This window comes from Calidris pugnax, unplaced genomic scaffold, assembly GCF_001431845.1.
Source record: "Calidris pugnax isolate Ruff unplaced genomic scaffold, ASM143184v1 scaffold71, whole genome shotgun sequence".
In the NCBI taxonomy this organism is placed as follows: domain Eukaryota; kingdom Metazoa; phylum Chordata; class Aves; order Charadriiformes; family Scolopacidae; genus Calidris; species Calidris pugnax.
The window spans coordinates 2,019,753-2,043,414 of NW_015090882.1; the positions used below are offsets into that span (position 1 = coordinate 2,019,753).

At 40.1% G+C, this 23,662-nt stretch overlaps 1 protein-coding gene across 1 annotated transcript in view; it reads left to right on the plus strand.

The window, feature by feature from the left end:
- Nucleotides 1-23,662, plus strand: part of CNTNAP2 (contactin associated protein-like 2) — a 1,244,457-nt gene that overhangs the window by 1,147,840 nt on the left and 72,955 nt on the right. Inside the window, exons 18-20 of the mRNA XM_014946966.1 lie at nt 1,465-1,701; nt 14,875-15,120; nt 16,592-16,725. Of these exons, the coding sequence (XP_014802452.1) occupies nt 1,465-1,701; nt 14,875-15,120; nt 16,592-16,725 (617 nt within the window). The remainder of the gene's footprint in view (nt 1-1,464; nt 1,702-14,874; nt 15,121-16,591; nt 16,726-23,662) is intronic.

A 23,662-nucleotide genomic window follows, 5' to 3' on the forward strand; every position in this document is an offset into this window, starting at 1 on the left:
TAATGTTTGTTTTCATTTGGTTTTGAATTAACTGTAACATGAGCATTGGTTGAAATACCTAGTACCTTTATTGCCAAAAACTGAATGTCCAAACATGCACCAAATTTTATTTCCAAATCATATCCATTTCATACAATTTGGTGCTTGAAGCACGTATCTCAAAGAACAGATTTAAATCCTTACCCAGAGTCAGACAGAGAATTGATTTGAGTTGGAGTGTCCCAAATGATCACCCTAAACATTGGGGCCTGGAGAGCAATACCGAGCAAGAATTGTTTTGGTGCCTCCCATTCCACTTTCTGTAGAATAAACATCTATTCCTAGGTCCAGTAAGACAGCCTGAGGGACGATGTCTTCACATCCTAGGGGCTATAACAGTCACTGGGAGGTGAAAGAAGGCAATTAGATGTATTGGGGTCTTTTTCCTCACTGCAGTGTATATGAGTTTACGTAGAGTGGAACCGCACCTGAATGCCCTCTGTCACATGCACTTGGCAGAGACCGAGCACTGGCTCCTCTTATCCCAAATCATCCAGTTACCAGCAGCTGATTTGAAGCAGCACTCTCTCTTTGGTGTGTATTTAGTCCCCTTCCCCGTTCAGGTAAATATCAGCCCTGTGCTCTCTGGTGATGAGCCTTCAGATCTCCTCAGTCTTCCCCGTTCAGGTAAATATCTCTGGTGATGAGCCTTCAGATCTCCTCAGGGACTCATCAGCACCTGCGGCATTGCAGTAATCAAAGAGATGAGATGATGAGGAGAAAGGATGACAGCCACTCGTTGCTATTTCCATTTTTTAGGTTTTTCTTTGTTTCTAATACAGCCTCAGATAAGACTTTCCTAGCTTAAATCACAATTTTCAGCAAGTGTTTACTGGGGGAAAAAAGAAACAGTTCTTATTGACTGTTAAGAAAAGCAATCTCAACCCAGATTTTCAAATGTAGCTCTTCAGTGTCACATCCTTCACCCTATACTCTGGCAACTAAACAATATACCTGGTGTTACTTGGAAATTAACATCTGTATGTCCTACTGCAATGGAGAATGGGGATTTAAATCTTTCCCCATCATGGCTTTGAAATATGTGACACTGCATATTGTATTATGGCATTATTATTAATCATCACTAATCGTATGGAGACTAAAGCTATAGCTTAGCAATCAAGCCAAGCCCATTTATTCCAATGCTATTCCTAAAAATCTTGACGTTGAAGTGAAATTAATTCTTACAGTGGAGGGCTAATCAGTGTAAAGCAAAGACACTTACTATTTATGCTTACTTATGGTATGGTATCTAAAGCTTAGGATTGACTGATTCCATTGTCATTAGGACAAGGCAATTCCTTGCCTTTACAAAGAAGTTACTTATTTCCAGCTGTTGTCACAAGCTTAAGCAGGATATCTCGTGTAAAGCGGCAGCAATAAAATCTGTTCAGTGTTGCCTCACAGTTTGACGTTCTGTCTCAGGTGCTGCAGGAGGCCAGCGAGGCTTCCTAGGATGCATTCGTTCATTGAGGATGAATGGGGTTACGTTGGACCTGGAAGAGAGAGCAAAAGTCACTCCAGGGGTGAAACCTGGCTGCTCCGGCCATTGCACGAGCTACGGGATATACTGCGCAAACGGCGGTAAATGCGTCGAGAAATACAACGGCTACTCCTGCGACTGCTCCAAAACTGCCTACGATGGACCATTTTGCATTAAAGGTAAATGTTGTAGTGCAGGAGCCAGAGTATGAGAGAACAGCCTGAGAAAAAAAAAAAAAGAAAACCACAACAGAACCAATGCTTCAGCTTGTATTAATTAAACAAGTAAATCCTGTTTAATACTTCATACAAATAAGTAAAATTAAACACACAGGATTTAAACATGGTGGTTTAAAAGCACATCTCTCATTAGTACTAATATATGTTAGCTATTGAAGTCAAGTAGCACAACAACAAAATGCATCAGGAATTCTTGGAGTCATAGCAGGTCTGACAAACTGTATTCTATAGTCTTGAGCTGTTGAGCAGTAAATTCCTGCTAGCACAATGCCATGGTTATTTCTTTAGGAAAAACACAGATTTAAACAAAAGCTACCTAGTCCCATTCAGAAACATATTTGGAGATGCATAGGTGTGAGCTTTGGGTTGAATATCGATATAAATTGGGAGGCCAGAATTTGGATTAAAAATTTTATCCGTCCTTAACCAGATCAAATCTTTCAGTAGCTCAAACTGTTTTAGAGATTGACCTTGCTAGGGTAAGGGAAGGTACATGTTAGTCCTTTGGAAATGTCTAAAGTATGTTCAGATTTTTCAAAATCAATTATTTAAGAGACCAATTTACTATGGACACACATGCCTGCATAAGAAAGATAAGGGGTGAGAATCTTACATACAGAGAAAAAAAAAGAATAAAGATACTAATTTATTTCCATGTGTTTTTTCTTATTTTGACCAGAAATTATTGTGACAAAGTAGTAATGGCAATATAATTTTCCATGTTTGCACAGTTTGCAGGCTTTGTGGCCATTCATATGTTTCCCTTACGTTCTTATTATATTCTTGAAACATCCTTTTCAACACCTCTAACTGTTTCATCACGTGTACCTGAGGTGCTAGTATCTCTCGGCAGCTCTCTTTCACTGTGCTTTTATTGGTACGTAACAACATTCAATCTGTTGCTTTTCCTAGTAATTTTAAAGGCTTTCTCAAAAGGTACTAAACCTACAGTTTCAACTGAAAAATGATAAGGCTCCTCTCAGCAGTATCTGTGATGTTAAAGATATCTCCAGCCTCATAAACTGCTCTTTTGCTTACATTGCCCACCGTCCCGGGAGCCCTGCAGGCAGGCTGGTCACCACTCACCACATTCCCTTAATGAAGCTCTCTTGGCAGTAGGGGAAAGGTCTTGTTCTTCAACATTCCAGTTTCCAACTCCTTCTCTTTTTCTGCCAAATCAAACTTGGAGTGTTACTTTGCAAATACCTGTACCCTGCTCCCTTCCAGCCACGCTTAGAGGAAAGAGGCAGTCTTTTTACCTGATGCTGGGTTATGAGCCGATATTTCAGTTCATTTTTCGTTTTCATAGGATCATAGAATCATTGAGGTTGGAAGAGACCCTTGGGATCATCGAGTCCAACCATCTACCCTACTCTACAAAGTCCTCCCCTACACCATGTCCCTCAGCACTGCATCTAAACGTCCCTTAAACACATTCAGGGATGGGGACTCCACCCCCTCCCTGGGCAGCCTATTCCAATGCCTGACCACACTTTCTGTGAAAAATTCTTTCCTAATGTTCAATCTAAACCTACCCTGTTGGAGCTTGAAGCCATTCCCTCTCGTTCTATTGTTAATTACCTGTGAGAAGAGACCAGCCCCAACCTCTCTACAGTGTCCTTTCAAGTAGTTGTAGAGAGTGATGAGGTCTCCCCTCAGCCTCCTCTTCCTCATACTGAACAGTCCCAGCTCCTTCAGCCGCTCTTCATATGATTTGTCTTCCAGGCCCTTCACTAGTTTCGTTGCCCTCCTCTGCACTCGCTCCAGCACCTCCAGATCTCTCTTGGATTGAGGTGCCCCAGAGCTTTAGTTTTGACACTTTCCTCTCTCTAAAAGTGCTGAAATGCCGGTGAACTTGTTTTTTAAAGACTATATTATCTGTTTTCATCCAATACCATTCTTTATAATAAGGACATAGTCAAATAATGCTCAGTCCCTTGTGGTTTTCCAACCGGCACCCCAGTGTGCAGTTGGGTGCTGTGATGTTGGGTGAGTCTAATATGAGGCAAGCAAGAATATTTTCCTTTGCTATCTTCACTAGGAATTCATGTCAACTGCTAAGATATAACAAAGTCAGTGCTTTGCAGGATAAACTAGGACTATGTTTTGTTATTTTACTTCTCTGAGTAGATCTTCCAGGCCAAGCAGCTCTGTTGATTTGGTAATCAATAGTGCCTGACTTTTAAAGTCATCAATTCGAACGACTACCAGAAAAATATACTACTCAGAAGTAGTGAAGGGTGCATAATATAATACCTTTCAATATACCAGAGTCTTCCCTTCCCGTTATTTTAATTTGCCAGAAGAAGCTTTTCTTATCCCAAAATTTTATTTAGATACTCAATTCACTTCCCCATGGTAAAATTTTGGGGGTTGTTTACACACTGAAACTGCTAGCCGAAAAAGTGATAGGAAAAATCAAAGGAAAGAACCTTATTACTTAAGGAAATCACTGGTTCATAAGTAATAAACATATCTCACAATAAAAACAGGCCTCACATATTGTGGATTCTTTTGCTGATGAAATCCATCCTTAGAGCCACTGATTGATGACTGACAAGAAATTGCATTGTCTCCAGCCTTATTAGCAGCAGATCACAATGTGATTGATGTGGTAGTGGCCTGGAAATTACACTAGTTTTTTACAAGGACAAAAAAAGTGCAAAAATGCAGCCTGACATCAATTTTAACTTTATTTTTGCTTTGTATTTGGGGCATATGCAATTGGCTTCACTTCTCCTTTATTGCTTAGAGAAATTGTTCTGTGGAATAGCTGCAGTGTTTCTGCAGTCCTACAGATTGCTTTCTGACCTTTCCCTGTCCTTTGCTTTAGCATAAATTCTCCTTTTTTTTCTGTTTTTCTTCCACAGCTGTTCTATTATCATTAAAGCATTTCTGAGAAAACAATTAATTTTTGTTCCTTAAAAAAAAAACTTTCCTTCCTTTAAACAAAAGGAGGGAAGGTCAAATACTGCAGTGGCTATGCAAAGCATGTGGCAGCACTGTGGTATGGAGGATCCCCAGGGAGAAAGCATTCCTCATTTGGGTATTGAAGTGCTGTAGATCAAGTCTAGGAGAAAAAATTTTCCGCCACCAAGACAGTGTGGCAAAAAAAAAATTAAATAGCTGGTGCTGTGACTTATGTTCCTTCAGGTGTGCTGGAAAGGTAAATTCAAAGCTTCCCAAAGTTTCTGTTCAGTTACTCAATTTGCATCAACAAACACCAAGGAGGGGACCAGATTGTGTATGTTTTTTTCTTTCTTTCAACTAAATCTCAGATTCACAGTGTGAATTAGTGCAATCCTTCTCCAACTGAACTCCTTCGTGTTTGTCTTTATATTTGCATGAACCCTGCGAGCCCTTACAGTCCTGTTGTCCTGGTCAGATTGCCTTCTTTTCTTGCTCTCTTCTCTGACTCAAATTGAAAAATCAGTTTGTTACGAGCCGGAGTGGATGCAAAAAAGACATACCAGATCTGGTGCTACAGCAGATGGGTGAAGTAGCTCTGAACCCATAGACTCTCAGACTGACATTTGACCACCTCCAAATTCTGCCCTGATTGTACTGTTCAATTCCGTTTATTTTGCTGGGTGCAAATACATTTAAATTCTTTGCTGTAAGTAATGAGGAGGTGATTGTTCGAGTGGTTTAAGGTAACTAAAGTCAGAGTTTTCATTGTTCATCATCCAAGAACCTGGAAAATGGAGGCAACATTCCCTCCCACCCCCAAAAATAATTCTGCTATACACAACATGATCATGAGCTGTTAGACGAAAGTTATATCAGAAATTTTCCATGGGTTGGGAATGTTATGCTCCAGTCTGGTAAGTATGAATGCAGCAGTCAGGTTTTTCTTCTTGTAGATCAAAATTCAGTACTTCAGTCTTATCCTCTTTTCAGTATATATATTTACTCACAAGAAACCCAACATATACTTTGTAAAGCTATTCCATTCTGCTGTCCTGTCAATACTGCCTTTTTACACATTCACAGTAGTGCTTCAGTGCTTTGAAAATTTCATTTCACTTAAGTCACAAGAATTCTTTTATTGGAAAAAAACCCCATTTGTTTGGCTTTTTAAAGCAAAACATGTCTTCCCCACGCTACTTACATATGTCAAAGAGATATCAACCAGATTATGAGCTGAACTTGCCAGCCCACTTCCCATCCATAATAAACTGCATATAAAATGCAAGGATTTCTTATTCTGTACAAAGAAAGCAAATAAATCAGTGTAGTAAGTTAAAAAATTCTAGGTCCCGGCTCAGAAAAATGTGATAAACTTTCAATTTCTTCATCACAGAAAATGTGATAAACTTTCAATTTCTTCATCAGCTAACTGTAATAGTCCTGCTCTAGTGTCATTGTTCACCGAATGCAGATGTTTTATGGAAGTTGAGAAGAGCAGCTTCAGCAATATTGCCGGCTGCTGCGTGCCTGTGCAAAGGCGACAGAGGGATTTGAGGTTCTTGCATCAGACACTCATCTGCAATATTTACACACCTGCATCCTATTAGAGTAGTATTGGCACCTCACAAGCTGATAAGGTATTTATCCTCACAATAGCTCTGTGATTCAAGAAAATGTTTTTATTATGGTAATGCAGAAATAATGAGGAAAGCAAGGAACTGCTCACTTTGAGAATGGATACCTGTGGTACAGGAAGTAACTGAAGCCAGATCTCACCTATCAAAGTTGTCACTCTGAATACTGTGCAATCAACAGGCAGTCTCTAGTATTTCTCAAATGGCTCTTGCAAAGCTGCAAGATTGTCTCTGAAGTTACCTAGAGAGAACCTCCAGAGACTCGCTGGCAGGAAATCATGAGACCTGGTCTGTTGTGTATTTGACATCACATTTTTCATCATCCCTCCTGTTTTATTTGATGGGGTTTTTCTCAACCAATATGGATATTTCCATTAGATAGGGAGCTGGCTTTTCATTCAGACACAGCAGAAAATACACAGCAGAAGTTGCCATTGCCTTATTCTGAGTCTGCTATCCTAGACATCAGTTCAAACCACCATCGGTATAGAAAGATTTTTTAATCCCTACTTCTTAGCTTCACAAACTAAATACTGTGAGCCTGAAGGAGGAATAAAACGTTGAGCATTACCATCTTCAGAGCACTCAAAGTAAATTCTCTCCCAGATCAACAGCTGTGAGATTCTGACCCTTTCCTGGTGCCCTGTGGCTGGGATGTATCTCAGCAGTCTTAATCTTTGTGACCACAGCCTAGAATTAGCTGCAATTTCTGGTGCTCTCTAGCACGTTTTTAGCCACAAGCCAGAAAAGCAAGCTGTAGTTAATCTATATTCAATATTCATAACTACATGAGAAATCAAAAAGGAAATAAAATTATGCACTGGGAATGACGTTTTGTTCAGCTGTCTGAATCACCCTAACAATCTTTGTACATGCGCTGAGTGTCAGAACGCCTCCAGTCACTGTCCTTTCTTAGTATCTTGAAAATGCTGCTTTTTGCATCCAGAACCCTGTACAGACAGGGAAGACAGCATTGGGAAGTGGCAAGCAGTGCCACAGAGTAGTATTTTTAATTTACCAAATCTGACAGGGCCAAGGAGGCATTTAGGGCCTCCAGATGGGACATGCTTACAGCTGTTAAGAAAGCATTTCAGTCAGCTTTGTGAAACAGAGAGGAGAGAATCTTTCTCTGCTGCAGTTTTAAAGTCTCCTGGCCAGGCTTCATAGCTGTCAGGATTTTTACTTCAGGTTCTGTAAGGAGGGGATTTTCCCCTGTTATTGCTTTCAAGGCCCAGCCTCAGAGAAGCCAAGTACAGTAATACCAGAGAAGTAACCAGCATTGCTTTCTCCTTGGTCCTCGGATAAAAGGTGAGAGTTGAGCCAAGCCTTGAGTTCACTTGGATATAACGTGAGATGGCAGTTGTGGGTCAGTGATAGCTGTCCTGCTGCAGAAGGTAGATTCTGCCTCTTACTGTGCCACTCTTGAAAAGCTCCTGAGTTAAAATTGGGGTAGTTCTTGGGGGGTGGATTTTTGGTTGTTTTTTGTTTTATTGTTTTCAGGTTATTTTTGTAGCTCCATACATCTACATTTTTGTAGCTCCATACATCTGTTGTTTCTTTATTTATTAGGAGCAGTATCTTGATTCATGACAATCCCTGTTGTTGTTTGTATCCTGACTGTCCGCACAAAGCCAATTCAACTGCTGTAAAGCTGCTGAGTTCCCTGTCTTTTATATAGAATCATAGAATTGTCCAGGTTGGAAGGGACCTTTAAGATCATCTGGTCCAACTATCAACCTAACTGATAAAAACCCATCACTAAACCATGTCTCTAAGCACTAGGTCAACCCGTCTTTTAAATCCCTCCAGGGATGGGGCCTCAACCCCTTCCCTGGGCAGCCCAGTCCAAGGCTTAAGAACACTTTCCCTGGAAACATTTTTCCCAATCTCCAATTGAGAAGAGCAGCTTCAGCAATATTGCCGGCTGCTGCGTGCCTGTGCAAAGGCGACAGAGGGATTTGAGGTTCTTGCATCAGACACTCATCTGCAGTATTTACACACCTGCATCCTATTAGAGTAGTATTGGCACCTCACAAGCTGATAAGGTATTTATCCTCACAATAGCTCTGTGATTCAAGAAAATGTTTTTATTATGGTAATGCAGAAATAATGAGGAAAGCAAGGAACTGCTCACTTTGAGAATGGATACCTGTGGTACAGGAAGTAACTGAAGCCAGATCTCACCTATCAAAGTTGTCACTCTGAATACTGTGCAATCAACAGGCAGTCTCTAGTATTTCTCAAATGGCTCTTGCAAAGCTGCAAGATTGTCTCTGAAGTTACCTAGAGAGAACCTCCAGAGACTCGCTGGCAGGAAATCATGAGACCTGGTCTGTTGTGTATTTGACATCACATTTTTCATCATCCCTCCTGTTTTATTTGATGGGGTTTTTCTCAGCCAGTATGGATATTTCCATTAGATAGGGAGCTGGCTTTTCATTCAGACACAGCAGAAAATACACAGCAGAAGTTGCCATTGCCTTATTCTGAGTCTGCTATCCTAGACATCAGTTCAAACCACCATCGGTATAGAAAGATTTTTTAATCCCTACTTCTTAGCTTCACAAACTAAATACTGTGAGCCTGAAGGAGGAATAAAACGTTGAGCATTACCATCTTCAGAGCACTCAAAGTAAATTCTCTCCCAGATCAACAGCTGTGAGATTCTGACCCTTTCCTGGTGCCCTGTGGCCGGGATGTATCTCAGCAGTCTTAATCTTTGTGACCACAGCCTAGAATTAGCTGCAATTTCTGGTGCTCTCTAGCACGTTTTTAGCCACAAGCCAGAAAAGCAAGCTGTAGTTAATCTATATTCAATATTCATAACTACATGAGAAATCAAAAAGGAAATAAAATTATGCACTGGGAATGACGTTTTGTTCAGCTGTCTGAATCACCCTAACAATCTTTGTACATGCGCTGAGTGTCAGAACGCCTCCAGTCACTGTCCTTTCTTAGTATCTTGAAAATGCTGCTTTTTGCATCCAGAACCCTGTACAGACAGGGAAGACAGCATTGGGAAGTGGCAAGCAGTGCCACAGAGTAGTATTTTTAATTTACCAAATCTGACAGGGCCAAGGAGGCATTTAGGGCCTCCAGATGGGACATGCTTACAGCTGTTAAGAAAGCATTTCAGTCAGCTTTGTGAAACAGAGAGGAGAGAATCTTTCTCTGCTGCAGTTTTAAAGTCTCCTGGCCAGGCTTCATAGCTGTCAGGATTTTTACTTCAGGTTCTGTAAGGAGGGGATTTTCCCCTGTTATTGCTTTCAAGGCCCAGCCTCAGAGAAGCCAAGTACAGTAATACCAGAGAAGTAACCAGCATTGCTTTCTCCTTGGTCCTCGGATAAAAGGTGAGAGTTGAGCCAAGCCTTGAGTTCACTTGGATATAACGTGAGATGGCAGTTGTGGGTCAGTGATAGCTGTCCTGCTGCAGAAGGTAGATTCTGCCTCTTACTGTGCCACTCTTGAAAAGCTCCTGAGTTAAAATTGGGGTAGTTCTTGGGGGGTGGATTTTTGGTTGTTTTTTGTTTTATTGTTTTCAGGTTATTTTTGTAGCTCCATACATCTACATTTTTGTAGCTCCATACATCTGTTGTTTCTTTATTTATTAGGAGCAGTATCTTGATTCATGACAATCCCTGTTAACATTTGTATCCTGACTGTCCGCACAAAGCCAATTCAACTGCTGTAAAGCTGCTGAGTTCCCTGTCTTTTATATAGAATCATAGAATTGTCCAGGTTGGAAGGGACCTTTAAGATCATCTGGTCCAACTATCAACCTAACTGATAAAAACCCATCACTAAACCATGTCTCTAAGCACTAGGTCAACCCGTCTTTTAAATCCCTCCAGGGATGGGGCCTCAACCCCTTCCCTGGGCAGCCCAGTCCAAGGCTTAAGAACACTTTCCCTGGAAACATTTTTCCCAATCTCCAATCTGAACCTCCCCTGGCACAACTGGAGGCCATTTCCTCTTGTCCCATGGCCTGTTCCTTGGGAGAAGAGACCGACCCCCCCTGGCTACACCCTCCTTTCAGGGAGTTGGAGAGAGCCAGAAGGTCTCCCCTCAGCCTCCTCTTCTCCAGGCTCAACACCCCCAGCTCCCTCAGCCTCTCCTCAGGAGACTTCTTCTCCAGACCCCTCACCAGCTCCGTTGCCCTTCTCTGGACCCGCTCCAGCCCCTCAATGTCTTTTTTGTGGTGAGGGGCCCAAAACTGGAAGCAGCCCTTGAGGTGGGGACTCCCCAGTGCCGAAATATATATATGCCTCCAGATAGAAAATCATGCTGAAGCGGTGTTCAGACACAGCTGTGCCACACTAGCAATGCTCTTCACAGGTGAGGAAAAAGCAGCGGGGAAAGAAGACAAGTTCTGGGTGAGACTGAGTGTGTGGCTCATTATAACTACCTGAGAAGAGAAGACCTGACACTAACATTTCACTGACTTTAAACCAGCAGCAAAGGCGAATCAGAATCCTCCTTATATTTTCTTAGGCCTACAACACTGGTCCAGAAATGTCAGGAAAATGTGGAATTTTTGTAAGAGAAATGGGGTTTTTTGTAGCTATTTGGCCGCTTTTTTTCCTCCCATCTTTCAATATTCCTGATACCCGACATGACAGTGTACAAAAATAAAAATAGCTGAGTGGGGAGAGGGAGGTTGGGCAGATGACCAAAGAACTGTAACCTTCACAATAAGTTTTTCAGTTCTGGGTGTATGTGCATTTTCTGTGTAAATTTTGGATGGGCTTTTGCTGCATCCCTTTTCAAATTGAAGCCAGAGAGTTTTGTAAAATGTGTGCAGTTCGCACTGGGGATACCCCTCTTGCCTTATAAAATCATTTCCAATGATCTACAAATCCTGTTCTGGGTTCCTCTATAGAGCAATCCCAAACTGTATGTACTTGCAAAGTCTGTCAACAGAGGATGACCTCACTCACTGCATATTGGTGTAGAAATAGGTACAGTTTTCAAAAAGAACCTGACCTGTTACCACCACATTTGTTTCCTCACGGCTTCTGTCTCGAAGGGGCAGTTTGCAGAGGAACCTTTCACGGCGTCTTATGCCTGATCCCCCAAGACTCATCTTTTCAGGTAACATTTGAAATGTGACAAAAGAAAGCAGAGGTTGGTGCATGGGAACATCATACACATTTCAGCAGCAGGGTTTGTTCTGCTTTTTGCCCATTTTATTCAGGCAATGTCCTGTTTTCCTGAATAGTAATCTGAATGAAGGACTTCAAGACTTCAATATTCCTTCTATCAGATCTTCAGGAAGACTATATGCTTGTGACCTCCAAGTAGACAGTTTTTTCATTGATCAGCCCTCAGCATTTCCAAGTCATCTTAAACCTGCGTTCAATATAGAGAAAATTGTCCTTTAGCTTTTTCTAATATTCCTAATAATCTCAACATCTTGCTCCTGTGAGCTGCTGAGCACTTTGCAGCCCTGCTGCAAGGACTTCAGCTTCATTCAGTAAAGAGCATAATCATGTGCATCAACCTCTTTGCTGAGCTGGAACTTGAGGGGATTCAGTATCTTCCAGTTGAGAGCCTAATACACCCACCCAGCCGAAATGAACCTTCCTCTTATCCATCCTCCTAAGAGAGGTGGTGTGCTTGTGAGGAGAATTTCAAGGCTCATTACTAAGGCTTGTACGCCTGTAATAGTACAGCTATACTGAAAATTATTTTCTCGGTGCAAGTCAAGTTAAACAAATACAGCATTCTTAGCTTTGCCAAGAAATCCTTTTGGGAAAATATAGTCCTACCATTTCAGAGAGCACCATTTACTTAAAGCTTTCTTTGTCGTAATGAACATTTAAAGGGGGGGGAGACCTCAACGCCTACAAGTATCTCAAGGGAGGGTTGAAGGAGGAGGGAGCCAGACTCTTTTCAGTGGTTCCCACTGAGAGGACGAGGGGCAATGGGCACAAGTTGGAACATAAAGGGTTCCACTTGAATATGAGGAAGAACTTTTTCACGGTGAGGGTGACAGAGCCCTGGAAGAGGCTGCCCAGGGAGGGTGTGGAGTCCCCTTCTCTGGAGATCTTCAAGACCCGCCTGGATGCTCCTGAGTAACATGCTCTGACAAGCTCTGGGTGGTCCTGCTTCAGCAGGGGAGTTGGACTAGATGATCTCTATGGTCCCTTCCAACTCTAGAAATTCAGTGAAATTCAGTGAAATTCAGTGAAAAAGTAGCAATTCATAACGTTTGCAGCTGTGGAAAAAGCGTTGCATGCTTCCCAGTTCAGCCCCAGTGCAGGGCTGAGGTCAGGACCAAAGGTCCCAGTATTCCCAGTGCGGGCATAACACTGGGCAATCCCAAAGATCGCTCCTCAAATAAAAGCCGTGATAAGCAGTAACGAGGCCAGAGGAGAACAAAACCCTGCGTGGGTGTGCTGTGTGTGTGGGCAGAGCCTCCCTCCACCGCCGGGGAATGGCAGTGTGGGCAGTCAGGGCTCCAGCACCCCAACACTGGCTGGGGCCAGCATCTCTGCCGCTGGCACAGCATCTGCCCCAGGAGCGGCTCCCCTCAGCCACTGGGGCAGTCAGGGCAGGTGTGGGCAGTCAGGGCTCCAGCACCCCAACACTGGCTGGGGCCAGCATCTCTGCCGCTGGCACAGCATCTGCCCCAGGAGCGGCTCCCCTGAGCCAGAAGCAGAGGTTGGAGAAGAATCAACTAGCAACCACAGGGATATTTTTAAGCCCATCTTTCAAATACTGAAGAACTACAGCCTAGGCTGCTTTAGATGTGTAGGTGCCAACGCGGATTTTCTCGACTGAGGCATCACAGTTTTGGGAAGTATTTTCAGGACAGGGCCCTTCACTTTTAACACAGGAGTACTTCAGTTGAGTCTACTGCAAAATATAGTTGTTAAATTGAATTGCCTCTCCCATAAATGTTTCATGGACATTTAAGGTTTCTCCTATAAAATGGCAGTTATAAATCTATCAGAATGATTGAATTATTTATAGCACCTTGGGACCACAACTTCTTTCCATGTTTTGTATGGCTGCACAGTGACAGGGACTAGGATATTTTGAGGGTTAGAGAGCTTTTACATGGCAACAGGAAAACACAAAGCTTTTACAGCACTAGATTTAGCAAAATTCTGGAAAGGAGCATCAATAAAGTCTATTCTAATTTTACCTGTCTTCTTATCTTTCCCCTGCTCAGTTGCTCTGAATAAAGTCTGCAGGCTCTTTCCTGACATCTTCTGTGTCACTGCACAGCTTGTAAAATGGACATTTTGTTTACTATGTTTTGTGATAAAGCCTTTGCTTAGAATTGTGTGAGGCTCCAAATGCTAAAAAGAAAGAAAAATTAAATCTCTTTTAAAATAAATACAGTGTCTTGGTTTTTCAAAAACTTAGATGGGCAATCTATGGCAACTTTGCATCATGGAGGAAGTTAATAAATGTTTAAAGATTTTTTGTGAAGACTGGTCACCTCTTTTACTACTGTTTAAATACAGTACTCATGCACTATGCTCATAATGCTTATTCATCATTTTTAAATTTCTTATGAAGTGTTAATAAACATACCTTCTTAATGAAGTTCAAGGTAATTTAAAAATTTCCTTTAATGAAGTTGTCCCAAACAGCAAATATTATCCAATGTCACTAAATGAATGACTGCCATAAAAAGCCAGCCCAGCCATCCCCAATAGACTTGGTCTGTTATACACTACCAATGGTAGGCAATTGTGCTGTGATTCCCATAGGATGCAGTCAAAGTCCAACTTCACTGTAAGAACATCAACCTTGAATTATGTTTTTAATGTTAAGAAATAAGCATTATTATTATGAGAAGTAATAACAACGCTTTTTCAACTGGAAGTGCTAATTCTGCCAAAAAATAGTTTTATTTTCTTCAGGGGTATTGAAACATAACATTTTGTCTCAGACTGGTTTGAAAGCTTTGTCTGGGTAGCACCTCCTTGGAGGTTCAGGTTTCTCTTGCCTTGCTCCCCACTGAGGCAAGCTCCCTTGTGAATTTTGTCGCCCATAAGGGCATCATAGTTATGCAGTTCTCATGAAGGATTGTGCTAGCATTGGGTAGCTTTCTAGCATTGCATCAAATCCTATTCCAAATCTTTGATGATGGAATTTCCATCATTCCTTTGTGAGGTTCTTCCAAATACACTCAAATTTGCTGGTCAGAATTGCTGTTTTTCATTTTCCTTGAGCGTGTTTGCTTACTGTGCGCCTTAAATCTCTCTTCCTTGTATCTCCTTTGGAGCATTACCTACTGCAAGACTTCAATAAAAATAAATCTAAGGTGTGATTTTTCTGGTCTGTAGTATTGATACAAGATACAGGCATAGACCCAAAGGAAATCTGTCCTTTGCTCTGCGAATCCAGGTACTGACCAATGAAATGGAGATTGTCCTTTTCATTCTCATTAGAAAATAGTGAGGTTTTTCAGCTAAATATTAGCAGTGCTTAAATAATGCAGCAGTAGAAATATGCACATGGATTAGTACTGGTCAAGCCAGTAGAAATATGTTTCATCCAAAAGTCATCAGCGCATTTAATTTCTCTTTTTTTTTTTTCTCTTATGTTCAAGATGTTGGAGCATTTTTTGAAGAGGGAATGTGGCTTCGTTACAACTTCCACTCCCCAGGGACTAGCATGAAGGATTTGGTTAGCCGAACACTTTTGAGTTCTGCAGATCCTGAGATCACAGTGCCCGACCTCAGCTTGAATAAAGAAGAGCTCAGCTTCAGCTTCAGTACCACCAAGGCCCCTTGTGTCCTACTCTACATCAGCTCCTATACCCAGGACTTCATGGCTGTGCTTGTCAAGCCCTCTGGTAAGCAACTGCTCTGAGCTCCCTCCATCGAAGGCTCCATTGATAATAGCACCAGCTTGGCCTTCAGCAGAAGGTCTGAACTAATGAGAAAGTCTCTTCACCTTTGCCACGTAAAACTAAAATACATGGGACCTGAACCTCTATTCTGCAGTACTAGGTTTTGTACTGATGTAGCTGTTCAATTCAGTGGGGTTTCACTAGACAACCCTCCCTCTCAAAACAAAACAGGGGGGAAAAAACCAACTAAAAACGTTATAACCGTCAGATCCATGCCATGAACCAGCATTATGGAGGGGACAGGTAGTCATCCACATGTAGGCACCTTAATTGCTGAACTCATGGTAATATCAACAGTAATCAGTAGAAAGTGTAATGTACTGTTCTTCTGAAAACTGGGATACCCACTGAGGTGACTAAAATATGGATGTAGTATATAAGGTCCTAAACATTTTGATGATGGCTGAAGATTGGATATGGATCATTTTCTGTTACAATAATAGAACTGTATATAAGCTGAATATTCTTTGATTCCAAATAGTGCCTTAGTGCCCTGTGAAAATCACAATTAGGATGACTTTACTATCATTCTCTTCTATGGGATAAGTTAGAATGAGGATTCCACATGTCACTCATTTTTTCCATTCACAGGGAAGAAATAAGGTGCATGAGGTAAATCCCACATAAGACATCTGAATTATAGTCATAAAGGTCTAGGGCTGCTCTTTTGGGCCAGAATATTTCAAGTTTTGATCTATAATTGTATTTCGCTTTTCAAACATTCTTCCTTTTAATCAAATATTAAAATTTGTTATGAAGAGCAGACACTTCACTTTTGTTTAGAAAAGAAAAATCTGTCTGGCAGTACGTCATGAATATCAATTAACCATTTTGACTATACTTTTCTAACAATATAACCTGAGGTTTTCATTTCTCCATATATTATTAAATTTCCATAGAAGTCCAGACGGTCACTTGTCAACAACAATTAAATGTGAGAGCAAGGAAGTCCCTCATGTAGATTATGTGTCAGTGTTAATTTGTTGCAATTTTGCCTTTATTCATTACATATCAGGGGTTTATTCTTTAGAAAACATCGTGCTTTGTATAACTTAAAATAACTTTACTGCAGCAAGGATAATGATCTCAACAATAAAGTGCTGCTTGATGTGCTCAAATTTGTACCAATTGTCCATATTGTTCAAGGCATAGCTCTGGTTTGTCGGATTTGCAATCTGGAGTGTTTACAAACACTTTGAGATGCTGGTCATTGTCGCACTTTTGGATGTAAACTGGAAGCAGTTTTCAGCCCAGTAGCTTTATAATCTCACACACTGGCTCTTCTACTGCAGAGACCAGCTCTGAGAGCAATTTGAGTGCAAAATGATAACTCTATATGAAAACAGAGAGGGGAAAATAGCTGGTGAATAACGATCAAAATACCTGAGGATGCTTTTCACATGTCTTTCACTAGGGAATTTGCAGATTCGGTACAGCCTAGGAGGCACCAAAGAGCCATATAACATTGACGTTGACCACAGGAACATGGCAAATGGACAGCCCCATACCGTGAACGTCACACGGAATGGACGGGACATAGTACTACAGGTAAGCTGTAGGTTGTCTGGTTCCATTACATGTAGCTTGTAGCATTTTCTATCTTGACGGTCTCCATCTCTCTGAAGACACCAGAGCCATTTAGGAAATAAGAAGAACAGTAGATGGCATTCTGGTTGAAGCTCACACTGCCGGGAGATAACAAAAGCTATTCCCTCCCTCTGTCGAGCTGAGTCTGAGCCATGTTCCTCTGAAACCCACATTGTGTGATGACGGTTGGGCTGACGCACGTGTCACTGTAGATGCCCAAGGGCATCAGGGACATCTGGGCTGATAGATAAGATGGGACTTGGGATAAACCTGCACCATTCTGGAGCAGCAGCTGGAAGCCAGGAGGGTTACCCTACAGCATCTTGAATGGCACTAGAGCCTGGTGCACAGGCAAGTAAATATCATGCCATAGGTCCTGAGTCTGCAAATGAGAACGTCTTTAAATTTAAATTTACCCTGCAGTCTGGTGAAATCGGAAGAGCTGTTCGGCAAAGATGAGCAGATGCTTAAATGTTTGTGTGACAGGGGCCTGAGACAGAGAGTACTATTGAAGGCACAAAGCTCTGCCTTATTCAGTTTTTGTGGTACAGCACAGGCAGGAGCTTCACCTCTCTGTACCTCAGTTTACAAACCTTTGAGATAGCATAATACCATTTAAATAACTGAGGCGAGCACTGCAAGAAGCAATCAATGTTTGCAGGCAGCTTTCCTTCTGAGGTCGTTACAGCACTCCGTTTTCATTCCCTGGTTGTCACATCTGCAAACATGGAGATTGCAGCAGGGTATGAGAAGAGTTTTGCTGGCAGGAGAGTCAGGTGGATGGGATAGATTAATCTGGATTTGATAGTTCACAAGAAGCAAACTAAAACCAATAAGAAATGTAATATGAGAAAGGGAAGTCTCCTTGGGAACCAAGCCAAAAGGTAAAGGATAGTAGCTGTCACAGTATTATCTCCTGAAGATTAAAATAGATCCCTGACAGTGATTGTTTCAAGGAATCAAAAGGAAACTTTTTCAATGTCATTTGGCTGAGGCTCTCAGTACTCAGAATCACTGGATGCATTAAAGTCCAAGTGCCAAAAATTATTTGCAAAATGCCAGATGATTTAAAAAATATGTAGGTGATGCATCCAAACACTTTTCAGACTTTTGGAGGTTGGGAGGGGTATATGTTGATATATGCATCTTTCTTGCATGCTGTTGCATTTGGATTTATTTCTCTTACTGCTAAAGATGACCTAAAGTTAGTTTCCCCACTGCTGTTAAATGCTTCTATTTTGGAGAGGTAAGGCATGGTTCCTATGGAGTCATAGCTGGCTGATTTAGGCAGCTGTAAAACTAAGTAAGTTATTTTCTAAAGCGATCAGATGAGGTACTTTCCCCAGCTGGAAAATACATACACAGTTAAGTATCCCAGCATTGTATCATCTCACCAACATTTGGGTCCCAACAATATTTTTTTTTCCTGGTGTTTTATGGCACCAGTACCTGTCTAGGGCTTTGAAAAGCCAGAAACATTTTGGTTGGTGCTGCTCTGCTAGGGTAAAAATTTCTTAATCTAGTCAGTGTGCTTAAGACACAGCTGGTTTATGTCATCTTATTAAATGCTTATTAAATGAGAAGATCTGTCTGATGCACATGCAAGGATAGGGAAAGGAGAGACTCCTACAAATCAAATCAAATCCAGAAATCCTACCCCTTCTGTATCCTGAAACAGAAGACTTCCATTGAATTTTGCTATTCTCCATTAAGAAGTTGATTTTGTTACTTGTTATGTTCTATAAATGAGAGAACTGATATGAACAGAAATGGATTTGTTAAGTAGATTGTTCACTTGAAAATGACTCCTGTTTTGAAATATGAACTCTTCATGGTGTCTGAAAATACAGAAGATACAAATAGAATTTTTCTCAGCATCCACAGGACAAATCACAAAGTATGAGTTTTCTCTTGCAGATCTGAGCAATGAACATTTGAGTAGACTTTTATTTCCTGCTAAATCCTTATCCAACCTGATGAGCAGCTGGTTTCCTTGCTTTTAAGGAAGACAGCTTGCTTGCCAGGTGCTGTTGCTCACACTTCCACATCTCTACATGGCATAAAAGTGTCACAAGAAGGATTTATTTCTCATCAAAGCTTCAATTCAAGAGCACTAAGTTAGTATTTTTGAGATCTTAACAGCAAGTTTGTACTTAGAATACCTGTCTTTCTAACTTACTGTACTACCCCTGTAAGTGCCAGAGAGATTTAAAAAATCTGCAGCCAGGCAATAAATTGCTACCATATGAACTATGTGAGCTGGAGTTATATCATGGTTCTCAGGAATTTCGCTTTTATATAAATACAGTAAAAGACTCATTATTGAACTCTGTAAGACCTCATCCAGCCTGGCAGACAGGAAACCACTGATTACTTATATAAAGTCAGTTAGTCTCCAATCAACCAGAATTTTAGGTGAGCTTTGAAATAACTGTAGCCACAATACTGTGTATGCATAAGGTAAAAAACAAGAACAAATATTTAGTGTGATTTTTTTTCATTAGAATTACAACCCTATTCCTAAAATACCAAGACAGTCAAGACTAAAGGTAGTAGCAAAGACTCTGTCAAATGGCTTTTCTATTTTAGTTTTCTACATTCTACAGACAAATCAATAATTAGTTCTACATTAAATTACAAGCTCCCATTTGTGATGCCAGTGGTTTCTCAAGGATATACAATTAATTAGGTGCCAGAAAAGCCAAATGACATAAATTCAGGGACAAAGATCTGCTTATTTTCTTTTGTTTCCATGAGATGGGCAAAATTAACATTTGCTAATAAGAATTCATCACTCTCGCCTCTAGTAAAATACCAGATACTAGTAACTATGGCACACCTCCAAAGCTGCATTAGTTCACCTGTGGCAAGAAAAAGCCCAGACTGACAGATGGGGAATGCATTATCCCAGTAAATGACATTTCAAAAGCTGAGCTTTAGGTCATGGAGGGCAAGTTTTACTTTGTTTGACTTCATTAAAAGGTTTCATGCTTCAGCAGGGTATTTTCCATATCATAAAAGCCAGATCACTCTTCACCAAGTGTTCACGGGTGATTAATGCTATTCACACATCAGTAAAATCTTCTTTTAAGAAAGCCAAGGACAAAAAATCCCTAGCAGAGATTCTGATCCAAAGCCCATTGAAGTCAACCAGAGGCCTTCCATTGACTCCAACAGGCTTTAAATTGTACCTTAAAGAACTACAACAGTACATCTGTGCAAGACTCATACCTCCTGGTTCTATGCTTGTCCCCAAAGTAAAATAAGGGTGGAATCTGGATCAGAGATATTACTGTTCTGTTGCATAAATCTATATCGGTATGTTACAAAGAAAAAAAAAAAAAGAAAAAAACCAATATGATGTGCTTTAATTTTCAATTTAATATAGCTGATAGTCAACAGACTTGTTCTGGGCCTCTCAGCGTCCATAGTAAGATATTCTTGTGATTCTCAACTGGTCTCCAGTTCTTCATACCTGCCTCAAAGCCATTTCTAGAATGGGTTACGAGTCACAGATTCTAATGCCTTCTTTGCTCCCAAAAAGGATTAGACCGAAGTAACTCTATCAAGACTCCAGTGTCCCAAACCCATGCATAGTGTCAGCAGCCAGCGCAGATCTGCTTAGAAGACTGTATGGCAAGATAGCTGGCAGTTCCCTCTTTCAGGCTTGAACAATATGGGGAATTGTGGTAGAGAGGCTATAGACAACAATACCAAGTATTCATAATGTTAATAGCTGACTCTATTCAAAACGAGCTTAATTATGAAGCTTTATGGAAATCTAAACTCATCATAAAGTTGAGAATAATCCAGAAAATTTATCTGTACATCTCTCCATTTTCCAGCTTCACCAGAGGTAAGCAGTAGAAATACTCACCTTCTGTGAAAAACAATCAATTAAATATTTGACATTTACCCAAATGAAACCAAGAAGAAACAGAATTTTTGCAAGTCCATTCTGTTATTTCCGTTTTGAACTCTGCACTACTTGAAAAGAGATAACATTTGCAAACTCCTCGATTCTTAAAAAGTGTAAATCAGACAAAGCTAATTCAAAACTAATGTGAAGTACAAAATAAAACGATAAACATGATAACAATAAAATAAAGTGGGTGAAGCAAAGCAGTCTGCATATAATCCCAATCTTAAATGCAATGAATATATAAAATATTTTTATAGTTATAGATTAAATTTTGTTCTCATTCAAGGGAGTGGGAACTTCCTTATAGACATCATTCAGGTTATAATTTCACCTCGTAGCATTATTGTTGCTGTAGAATCATACCTAACTATCATGTTTCATATATTTGGAAGCTTCAACAGAATGTGGTCACTCTAATTGAGCTCTTGCTTAACAGAGGCCATAAATTTTCACCAAATTATTTTCTGCAGCTAACCCAAAAAGTAATGACAGCAGTATAACACATTTTCTAGAAAGACATTTTCTCTGCCTTTAAAGACTTCAAATGATAGAAAATTTGCCATATCCATTGGCCATGTCTTCCAATGGCTAAGTACTATTCCTGTAAAGAATTTGCCCCTAATTTACACTTGGAATTCTGCAGACATCAGCATTTAACTGTATAATCTTTTTGTCTATGCTTCATAGATGAAAGAATTGTTTGGTGCCAGGTGTCATTCCCCTTCGCAATTTCTTAGAGGTGCTGATTAAAACATCTTTTCATCTTCTCTGTAAGAAACTAAATAAATTGAACTATTTTAGTTTACCATCAGAAGTGTATAATTTTTGAGCCATTAAACAATTTTATAACTCTTCTCTGAAAACTCTCCCATAGAGTCACATTGTGAAAACCTTTACCCCTAGGATTAGACATGGTAATGGTATCTATGGCATAAAACCAATGTAGACATGCCATCTTTATTTATTTCCTTCATTTTTTGGGCAAACTTGCTGCCATAACATTCTTTGAACATTACTGTAAATTGTCTAATTTGAAGATGAGTTTAACTAGCATTTCAATCACTGGTAGGGAAAGGGGAAGTACTTTTCATGATTTGAAAACAGCCAGACAGTATTTACAAACTCCATAGCAGCTGGCATGAATAAAACATGTTTTAAATATCCAGGGCTTTAACCACAGGTAAACCATAGTTAATATCAAGGCAACTGCAGCCCTCTGCTTTTTTTCTAATAATCAGGTGTATCTATTATATAAAAGCATATGTAATGAATTTCCAAGCAGGTTTTTACCTTCAAGAAAAAAAAAAAATTATGTGATCTATTAATAGTAAAGGCCTTCTGCTTGAAATGAATTATTTAAAATCCCTGGAGATATGTCATTTCCACTATGTATTCCCATTCTACAATGACAATGTATTACTCAAACTGCTAGTGCAACAGAAAGGCAAACTCAGACCTTTTTCTAGAGCAGAGCCCTACATTACATCTCTGTATTTACTACATTAGCACTCAGTTTACCCATAGCTGCTAAGCTCTTTCTCTCAATCAGAAGTCACAAGAAAATGGTTTTTGCTCAGATTTGAAAACAAGATATTTTGTCATAAATAGGTTACAAAGTAGCATAAAAAGCTATCGATATGAAAAATTTTGAAAATAAGACAAAGCTTATATTGATATAGTATCTCATTCCTAGAACCCTAAACTCCAAAAGAAATACAGAACCTAATCTTTGCTTACTTCAAATTCCTTCCAATTATAATGATGTTATGAATGTTGCTGAAGACTAGATGTTCAATTCTCAAAAGAGTTTGTGAACAACTGGAAGAAACAGCAGAACAGAATTTAAATCATATGCATCAGAATCAAAAATGAATGACTAATTCACCAATTAATAATTTTCTTACCTGTTCTTTTGTGCTCACAGCATGTCCATGAGCTCCTAGCGGTTTTGCTGATTTTATCCTTCACTGAAGTTACTCAACTTATTTATTTTACGGTGTGACTTACAAGCTCTCAGGTAAAGGCAGCAGTTATGGATAAGCAGGAAGCTCATAAATGAGCTGTTGCTACTTCCCCTTCATGAACGACAGAGTTGGTCAGGGGCATCTGCCAAGATAAGTCTGCACACCCCAGAGAGATGAAAGTCAGACAATGTCTTCTTTTTCCTAAGCAAGAACTCCTTTCACTCATTAGTAAACGAAGGGGTGGAATATCCATCCATATACTGAAGATCAGAACATGGGGTCGGATCTTTCTCTTACTGAGAGATATGCAGTGGGGAAAATGTGCTCCATAGAGCCCCACCTGGGGGTAACATCTCACCCTGTAGTTGTAAAACTTGAGCCCTCGTCATCCCTGCAGCTGCTGCAAGCAGGTTTTTACCTTCAAGAAAAAAAAAAAATTATGTGATCTATTAATAGTAAAGGCCTTCTGCTTGAAATGAATTATTTAAAATCCCTGGAGATATGTCATTTCCACTATGTATTCCCATTCTACAATGACAATGTATTACTCAAACTGCTAGTGCAACAGAAAGGCAAACTCAGACCTTTTTCTAGAGCAGAGCCCTACATTACATCTCTGTATTTACTACATTAGCACTCAGTTTACCCATAGCTGCTAAGCTCTTTCTCTCAATCAGAAGTCACAAGAAAATGGTTTTTGCTCAGATTTGAAAACAAGATATTTTGTCATAAATAGGTTACAAAGTAGCATAAAAAGCTATCGATATGAAAAATTTTGAAAATAAGACAAAGCTTATATTGATATAGTATCTCATTCCTAGAACCCTAAACTCCAAAAGAAATACAGAACCTAATCTTTGCTTACTTCAAATTCCTTCCAATTATAATGATGTTATGAATGTTGCTGAAGACTAGATGTTCAATTCTCAAAAGAGTTTGTGAACAACTGGAAGAAACAGCAGAACAGAATTTAAATCATATGCATCAGAATCAAAAATGAATGACTAATTCA